Source organism: Homarus americanus, unplaced genomic scaffold, assembly GCF_018991925.1.
Source record: "Homarus americanus isolate GMGI-L3 unplaced genomic scaffold, GMGI_Hamer_2.0 scaffold45814, whole genome shotgun sequence".
In the NCBI taxonomy this organism is placed as follows: Eukaryota; Metazoa; Arthropoda; class Malacostraca; order Decapoda; family Nephropidae; genus Homarus; species Homarus americanus.
This window is the reverse complement of record NW_024735671.1, coordinates 3,727-13,772: the sequence shown is the minus strand read 5'-3', so window position 1 is coordinate 13,772 and position 10,046 is coordinate 3,727. Positions and strand designations below refer to the sequence as shown.

Here is a 10,046-nt window from a genome sequence, read left to right as displayed (position 1 = left end):
ATAAATGGGAAACATAGACATCAGTGTTTCATGCTATCAAAAGTGAACTAAAAATAAATCAAAAGACAGTTGACATTCGTCTGCTCCTAAAATACTTCAAAGGTAAACTTTATTAAGTTTTAATCCAACATAGTTAAGAGTTAGCTCTTCTGAATCTGAGAGGAGAATCTTCCATATAAACCATGCTCATCGAGATAGTTAAAATTTGTTATCATGTACCCCCAAGAGAAGCACTGTACATGAAAATAGAGGCAATGGTCTCCTTTGCATCCTCTACTTGACGTAAGTTTGATGACATTCAGGTATGATGAATATTAAAAAGGGACACACTGGCAGCTGTCCTTGCCTTCCAAGCATGGGCAACAATTATAAAATTTTTAGCATGAAAACTTCTACTAGACGGTAACAGAGAAGTATTTGCATTGAGCACCAAAAATCTACGTCAAATATAAGAAAGTTTCACAGCCAAGGGTGATGTTTATTACCAGAGGGATGAATGAGCATAAATTAATACTTCAGTCAGTTATCAGGTTGGTGGTGATTATAAAATTATAACAGCCTCTTGTATATATGAGTATGATTCCTTACCAGAAGTAATAATAAGGAAATACATAAATTCTTATGTATTCAAATTGAAATTTTGTACATCATTTCACTCACATAACACTGTACACTACTGTTAATATCTAGAGTGGTTGTGATGCACCATCTTTATGTGTAAAGGATTTAAAAGAATTCATCACCACTTAAAAATCATGCAAAAGTAAAACATAACAGACAATTCTTAAATACCCAGATGATATACAATCTAAATGCCAAGAGCAGAACACAACCAAACCTGAGTTTTTGAGTGATACAGGAGCTGAATCATTAACTAAACTTGCTGGTTGGGAGTCTACTGGATCTAGCTGAATCAGATCTGCCTCTTCAGGTGATTACAGAGGCTGTGAGATTAGTCCATGTGCTGGACTTATTGGATTCACTGGAGAACAAAGGGAGGAGAGGGATGAAAGAAGTTCTGGGGAGTAAGAGGATCCTGCTGGCACTGCATGCATCCCAACCTCATCATATTCTTGACCTGTTAGAGGCACATCATCAAACACAACCTGCAAACAACATTATCTTAAATGAGCAGTAAAAAAAAGTGATAATAAACATTTATTGAAGAAACACAGTGAGTTAAAAAATTTAACCATAAAAGATGAAAGAGAGTTAAGTTGGACAAGTTAATGATACATCACAAGGACTATTATGATTTTGTGTCCTAAGAAAATGACCAAATATTTAACAAGTTGTCAAGTTCTAACACATACATGAATAAGTTCCTCTCTATCAAACATAAAGCTGCACATATGACAAGTGTTACATTAGTAAAGTTAATGGTGAAAATAATTTCATAACTAAGTCAACATATATAGTACCTTGTGATTGGCAGTAGCAGGATTTAGCTGTCTGATAATTTGACTTCTGTAGTTGAGGTCCCATGTGATAGGGTTACCACTTATCTTGAGCACTCTAATATGAGGTAAGGCACCAATGGGTGACAACGCTTCCTTCAAACTTAATACATTGTCCCTCAGATCCAGCTCCTCAATGTTATTCATTTCATGTAAACCTAAATAAGGAAAAATAAGTAGCATCCTTACAGAATATAAAACTGTTGTAACACTTCATCTTAAAATACTACTGTATATGATGTCCATTCTTAAAAGAGTAATGTAAATGGCTGTTAAGCAACCCAAAACTACAACAAAATATATACGCACCACTTATGTGAGAAAAAAGATTGTTATTGGCTATGAGAACTATAAGAGAGTAGGTAGCAGTAGGAGAGAGACGGGGAAGGAGCCGTAGTTGGTTGTGGCTCAGGTCTAATAACGACACAGTAGGGAGGTACTCCAGAGCTGAGGCATCCTCCAGTTCACAATGGCTTAAGTCTAGTATCTGTTCAAACAAAAACATATACAGTATTAGCACCATAAACCTCAAATTTCTACTAAAGGCGCTATCATACAAATTGCCAGAAAATATATACATGTACCTAAACACTGTAATACGTGTGAACTGTAATTGAAAGCTTAAGTACCAAAAATAGTTTGGTTTCAATAATAATACTGTAATAATCATCATCATCATCATAAACGTTTTATGTATATTTTCTATGCTTGCAATGGTTAGCCATATAACCATTAATTCATAATATAAATTATGACAGTTTCTATGCCCTAATTACTCCAAAAAAACATCACAGAACGTAAATAACCAATGAGACATAATCCCTTCAAATCTTATCAAGAAAAATCCACCAAATTTCATCAGTGCTCAAGCATTTAGCTTTATAAACAGTACAGACCAACAGAGAAGCAAGCAAATACCATACTGAATGACAGAATATACAAAAAATTCAAATGTAATACAATTTCAAATAATCCCCACAATAGTAGTACAAGATACAGTAAGTACTTACATATTTCTTGCAACATACCTTAAGGTTTGGCAGGAGACTAAGGCTGTGGTCTAAACTGTACAATGAGTTGTGAGCCAACACAGCTTCCTGCAGTTGCTCCCATGCAAACTCTCCTGCCTGATATACAGTATAAACACTGTTAGTTAGTTTACAATACATTAGTGGAAAAACTAAAAAGGCACTATAACAAATGGAAAAATAATATATATATATATATATATATATATATATATATATATATATATATATATATATATATATATATATATATATATATATATATATATATATATATATATACAGTATTACCCCGCCTAACGCGGTTTCACTTAACGCGTTTTATCATATACGCGGTGCCTCGCCAGAGCTGAACTTTCACTTAACGCGGAATTTTTCATCATATACGCGGGAAGCGGCGCGGGCACGATGCGCACAAGGTCGCCCAGTCATCAAAACATTACCGAGTTCTTCACCCGCCACCCACCACAGCCGGCCCAAGTCAGTGATAGTGATAATTATAGTGAGGATATGGACTTATATGGCCTTTGAGGGGTTTGACAAAGAGGCCCTGCAAGCCTCTGTGGTGGATAGTGATACAATTGATACAAGTGATACAGGTGAGGGCCAATAATCTGCCCTCTGCCTCGGAACCAACCCCCCATCCCCGTGTGCCCAGCCATCTTTTCTACTAATGCAAGTGTTAAAAAACCTAATATTATTGATATTTCTCTTAATTATTAATTGTGTGTGCATACCATCATAAAGTTAAGATAAAATTTTTACTACAACATAGTTGTGTGTCGTCAAAAATTGGAGTTTGGGGGTCGGGCCAGTCTCTATTGGAATTAATCCCATATGTTCTGTTGTTCACTTAACGCGGTACCCTGTGGGTTCAATTGACCGCGTTAAGCGGAGTACTGCTGTATGTATGTATATATATATATATATATATATATATATATATATATATATATATATATATATATATATATATAATATATATATATATAATATATATATATATATAATATATATATATATAATATATATATATATATATTATATATATACAGTTGTACCCCACTTAATGCGGTCAATTGAACCCAGAGGGTCCCGCGTTAAGTGAAAACGCGTTAAGTGAATAACAGAACATATGGGATTAATTCCAATAGAACCCAGCCCGACCCCCAAACTCCACTTTTTGACGACAAATAACTATGTTGTAGTAAAAATTCTATCTTAACTTTATGGTGGCATGAAAAACAAGTAATATAGAAGAGGTTAGGTTAGGAAAGATAAAGGTTAACATAGGAAAAATAAAGAATAGGTTAAAAAACGAAAAATTTTGAGGAACACTCACGGTAGTAGAAGAGATGGGTCGGCATACGGGGATGGAGGCTGGTTCCGAGGCAGAGGGCAGATTACTGCCCCTCAGGTGAATCACCATTACTAGGTGAATCACCATTACTAGGTGAATCAATATCACTGTCACTTACAGTTGTCAGGGCTTCCCTGACAAATCCCTCAAAATCAACTTCACTCTCACTATCACTGGCTTGGACTGGCTCCCTCCCTCCCTCCCTCCCCGGGGTAGTCACGTCATAATACTTTAAGCCAATTACAGCTAGCAGCAGAGGGGGGTAGGGCTGCATGGCCAATCACAGTCCGAGACGTCATATGACGTCAGTGATAACGCAACAAAGACACACACTGCGCAACCTTACCGCGCCGCTTACCCAAGCGGAGGGAGGAGGAGGGAGAGGCAGGCAGGCAGGCGGGCGGGTGGGTGGCGCGTGGTCAAAATCTAAAAATAGCATCCGAGCCGGACACTCACTGCGTAGCTGTGGAAAAACCCGCGTTAAGTGAAAGTTCAGCTTTGGCAAGGCACCGCGTATATGATAAAACGCGTTAAGTGAAAGCGCGTTAAGCGGGGTAAAACTGTGTATATATATATATATATATATATATATATATATATATATATATATATATATATATATATATATATATATATATATATATATATATATATATATATATATATATATATATATATATATATATATATATATATATATATATATATATATATATATATATATATATATATATATATATATATATATATATATATATATATATATATATGCTGATAACTACAAGGAAAAAGAAAACACGAAGTTCCCAAGCGCTTTCGTGTAATTCACATCTTCAGGGGTGAGTACAGGCTAAGGAGAAGTACATAACAAGGTATATATATACAGAGGAGGGTGAGATCAAGTCCACAATGGTCAGGTATTAGGTAATGACCCTACTAATCTTCAAAAAACACCGCAGCAGTCGGTAGTCAGGTCAGAGGGCAAGATGACATCTTACCCTCTGACCTGACTACCAAGTTTGGCAAAAATAATTTTCAATAGTTGTGTAGAGAGCAGTAGAGAGTAATGAAAAACTGATGACAGACACACTAATAACCATCATTCTATCCACTTTTCCACAGTGATGTATCCAAGAGTAACCACATCCACCCCCATATCAAGTATAATTCCTACAAAAATAGCAAAATGTGAGTAAATTTTATGTTTCAATTTCTCTGGTTAAGAAATAACTAAAATACGATCAGCTTATTACCAAGGTTCCAAAATTGCAGCAATGCTGTGATGGAAGACAGTTACTGGGATTTATATAATGTATCCCACAGAGTTCAATGAATATAATTGATTTAGTTACTGAATAACCATCAAAAACATTGTATGACCTGTAGCTGTACTGTACCTGTAACAGATGTAAAGTGTGTACACACAAATTTTGGTGACTCTCTTTTAATACCACAGTACATTTCAGTCCTACATTTTTTTACTTGTCCTTTCACTGGATTATATATTAAAAACTGATATTTCATTGTATTTTAATTAAGATAAAAATAATGGAGTTAAAATTTACCTTATCAGCACCACAACGGATGAACAGATCACTAAGTCGTGTTAGTCCTTTAACTATTATTACTGATCGCAGTGTTGGCCGCAGGGTTTGGAGGGCTTTGAGGCTGGTCACAGGAATGTGCAATAACTCCAGAGCTTGTAAGTTCCGGAAGCAGCGTAAACTTATAGTTTCATTCTGTGGAAGACTTTGTCCTGAAATAATAAAATAATTTAATTAATTTCCCTGTAACAAGACCCAATACCAATCAGTGTACACTAGGCTTTTGCTCCTGATGGAAGAACTTTGTCAAACACCAACATTTACTTTCGGGCGACCATATTCAAGCTCCACTAACTGGTCTACCTCCGTCTCCAACTCTATTGTCCTTTAACAGCTGAAAGCTGAACCAAATGTAATACATCTTCAGTAATTTTACCAAAGCAAATAAATTTAAAAAAAATACATCTCTCCTACAAGGAAACAAAAAAATCTCATATTGTTGTGAATACAATACAGTACAATACCTGTACACCATTTTGTTACTTAACTCCATACTTGAAAGATATTACTCAAACCTCTCACCTCACTTTCGAAAGTTTTCTTCACTTCAACTCTAGTGAAAAGGCCAGAAAACAAAATGCTCTTTCCTTTATCTGCAATTTTCACTACAACCATATAATTTTTATACTCAACATAATATATAGAATCAAATTAATGGTTTGTTTATGCTGTACTATTAATGTTCAATGTACGTTCTAATTACTCACCAACTTTAGCCCACAGTCTTAAACCAAAGATCTTCTGTAGACGGTCATAAATAAACTGAAGGTGTGGGATTGCGGAGTGCTGGCGGTGGTTGGGAGGCAGCACATGGAAGTTAGTGTGCTGCTCTATCTCAAGGATTAAACTAAATGCTTCTTGAATTTCTCCAAGTGACCACGTGTCTGTTGAATGAAGATATTGGTTAATGTTCAAAATATCCCAAAGCTATAAATAAAAAGAATTGTATTTGTGATAATACACCTGTCCTCACCAGTTGTAAAAGTCAACCAAACACGCTGAAAATTAAATAATACAGTACATCCAAGGATGTACAAGATGAAAAGAGAAGTGGTTACTGTACAGTACTTAGCCAGGTATATGGCTTATAATCCTCAGGAAGCAAACCTAAAGACTCTCATATATCAGGATACGTGACTTTTCCAATCTAAATTAACATACCAGCTACATAGCTTCCAGTCTCCCAGCCAGGAATTCATGGCTAACGGTGGCAGCCCACTGGGCACTTTCCTCCAAAACTGTTGCCCATTTTGCTGGCTGCTGGCCTGATGGCCCAAATGGACAACAGTTTGGCAGTGAGCTTTGCTGGCTGGGTTAGTGCTCAAATTAGTTTCATATTAGGTGTTGAATATTCAAGTAAATATTTAAATAAATCACGAAACAATAATAATTTAAAATACAGTACAACACATAAAACGGTGACATGTTTCTATTTATTCGTCACTTTAAAACTTCTTTAGTATTATTAAATCATTATTCAGGGTCTTCTTTGACAAGCCAGCCATCGCCAATTAAAAAAAACAATTCACAACACACTCATTGTCTTTTCTTTAACTTTTGCAGATGCACCATTTGTTTCAGCAATTGAAGAACCATAGCACAATCCTGGAAGGCCTCAACTGTAGTAACAGCATCCATGGCAAACCTCGTCTAGACACTTTGTTGGTATATTGATTGCGTTGGGCAGATGTGCCAGCAAAACATCCCAGTGTAACTCAATCGTCTCTTTGTTTTACAGTATATATATATATGTACAGTGGTCCCTCAGTTAACGAACACAATTCGTTCCACAGAATCGTTCGTTAACCGAATCCACTGTTTCAATGGGATATTGGGAAATTGGTTGCAGCTCAGAGAAAAGTACATACAAAGTAAAAAAAAAAATGCAGTATAGTGCACTTACTTTGAGGTGTATATGTAGAAGGTTCCTGGTTGATGATGATGATGGGAATTAGAAGTGGGGGTGGAAAAGAAGGGAGAAGAGAAAGCAGTGTGGATGGAGGAGAAATCACCTTTCAGAGGACCCATGCTTGATGCCGTCATTTCACCAATAAAATTTTAAGTTCACTAGGTGTGATTCAAGATTATTTTATTTAAATCAACACTGCACTGCGCTATATATTATCAATATGTTAACTAAATTTCAGAATGACCAATAATTTTCGTGTAAAAATGCAAAAATATTCAAGATACCAACAAAATCGATGTTCACTCCACTGTAAACAAAGCCAAACTGACACCTGGTGGGTGAGTCAAGCGGCTGATGGGCGCACAAAAAACTAGTTCCCTGTACTGCATATATTATCAACATGTTAACTAAATTTTAAAATGACTAATAATTTTAATATAAAAATCCACTCGGAGTTCTGGGGATCAAAGATTCCCATCAACAAAAGATTACTGTAATTACAATACGGTATTACAGTACTGTACTAGTATCAGCTGGACTGCACTTGCTTGAGAAGTATAAAAACTGGAATGAATTATTGAAAAAAGTTAACTGGTATATCATAACAGTTCATACGACCACAACTCAAGCCCTGCCTACCTTTGAATAAATGGAAGTTAAAATATTATTAAAAATCATATCCTTTACTGACAAACAACCAGATTCAATAAAGCTTTCTAACTGAGAAATGAAGAGCAGCCTGTACCATAAATATATCATATGGCATTAAAAGAAAGTCACAACTACTCTGTACACTGAAAAAGTTGTGAAATGACAACAACACTGAAGTAGGTATACCCCTATTTACAATGGGATATGTTCCCAGCCAGTGCAACATCCACATGAATCACAAAAAAAAAAATCCTACATTAATAATAGACATAAAACAATTAAACATCACTCATCACATCATTAAGAACACTATTCACTTCAGAGTCACAAAAAGAGAGTGAAACAACTTGTCACAAAACGTAAAAACTTTGACAGTGGCGACCACTGCTCACGTGTTGACAACAAGAAACTACGGTAAGTACTTTAAGTCAAAAAACAACAAAAATCACTTAACTGTCACCAAAACAGAATACTGTACCATATGAACGATCACCATAGAACATAGCTTGTTACTGTAGTGCACCAGTAGCAAGATATGTTTTATGGTGATCACACATGGCCGAGATCATATATTCAACGATTATCGATCAGTATCAGTGTTGTTACTTATCATTGGTGTTTTTTTTTCCTTACCCCTTTTCTTCTTTTCTTTTATCCTCTTCACCACTGATCAGCTCGTTAGCCATTTGAGCAATCGGTCACGTCTCTGTCACGCACTGTTGGCAAGTACTGAGCATGCACTGGCTCCTGAATGTACCTGAACCCGTTCCATTGTTGGTCAAGTCTGGTCTTGAAAGAGCTCACACTCGGTGCCGTCACAACACTTTCTGGCAGATTGTTCCAAAAGTTCACAACTCTCACTCCAAAAAAGTTTGCCCTCACAGTTTTCTGGACCTGCTGCTTCTTCAATCTTGAGCTGTGATCCCTTGTGGGGCGAGCGTCCGCCAGCTCCAAGTAAGGACACTCGACCGAGTAGTACAGTGAAAGGACACCACTAACGTTCAAATTTTACTGTACAGTACTGCACTGTACTTTGTTTTGGTGACTGTGAAGTGATTTATCTTATTTTTGTGACTGTAAATTCCTCTGGCCAGACGATGACCATCGTTGACGCGGATTGTTTACATCACCATCGTTAAAGCAGAATATCACAGATCGAGGATACCTGTATTGACAAAAGAGGTTAACACTTCCTATAAACAAAAGACTTCAACAAAATTATTATGTATTCACCTAATAAAAGCTTATATTGCTGATCAAGGAGGAGATGAGCAGACTGGCGGAATGCAGTGGCAAGACTACACACCCATTGGAGTATGGCATCATCCATGGTTGTCTTCAACACTCACATCATGTCACTCTGAAATACAATACAGTATATAGTACAGTATACCTGCCTTTGAAATACAATATATATATATATATATATATATATATATATATATATATATATATATATATATATATATATATATATATATATATATATATACAGTTTTACCCCGCCTAACCCGGTTTCACTTAACGCGTTTTCGCATATACGCGGTGCCTTGCCAAAGCTGAACTTTCACTTAACGCGGATTTTTTCCACATATACGCGGTGAGTGTCCGAGACGCTATTTTTAGATTTGCCCCACCCGCCACCCTGCCTGACTGCCTGTTTTAGCTCATAAAATTCATACAAATTACCAGGCCAGAATATAATTTACATTGCTGGAATTCTTATAATTTGGTGATCATTTTGAATATAAACATCATATATTTTGCTTTAAACTTACAATTTTTAGATAAAAATTTTTCTCTAGGTAACTATGGTATCTTTTGTGCAAAATATATGACATTTATATTCAAAATATTCCTGGTCTTACAAGGAATCCAGCAATGTCAATTATATTATCCTAACTTTAGTTTGAGGTATTATTTATTAAAATTTAGTGGTTATCCCACACATCTCCTTGGGACGGTTGGTGGGGGGTGGGGGGGAGGGAGGGACCAACCGACCATCTGTTACCCTGTGAAGAATTATTATTTTTTTTT

The 10,046-nt window shown here is 36.1% G+C and overlaps 1 protein-coding gene across 1 annotated transcript; it reads right to left on the bottom strand.

The window, feature by feature from the left end:
* Positions 1–58: 58 nt before the first annotated feature.
* On the bottom strand, positions 59–9,377 carry LOC121871598 (serine/threonine-protein kinase 11-interacting protein-like). The gene is made up of 7 exons (XM_042374011.1): positions 9,243–9,377; positions 6,157–6,333; positions 5,411–5,601; positions 2,486–2,584; positions 1,767–1,944; positions 1,422–1,615; positions 59–1,106 (listed from the first exon to the last, which is right to left on the bottom strand). Exons 1-7 carry the CDS (start codon positions 9,337–9,339, stop codon positions 936–938), a joined length of 1,107 nt encoding a protein of 368 aa, XP_042229945.1. The 5' UTR covers positions 9,340–9,377; the 3' UTR covers positions 59–935.
* Between the last annotated feature and the right edge of the window lie 669 nt (positions 9,378–10,046).

Bases quoted from the DNA above. Each gene is read 5' to 3' on its own strand.
- LOC121871598 (XM_042374011.1), bottom strand. From the start codon at position 9,339: ATGGATGATGCCATACTCCAATGGGTGTGTAGTCTTGCCACTGCATTC. The intron at 5,602-6,156 runs GTGAGTAATTAG...TTATTATTTCAG, and splicing joins AAGACTGTGGGCTAAAGTTG to GACAAAGTCTTCCACAGAAT. The intron at 1,616-1,766 runs GTGCGTATATAT...TTCCTTATTTAG, and splicing joins TCTTTTTTCTCACATAAGTG to GTTTACATGAAATGAATAAC.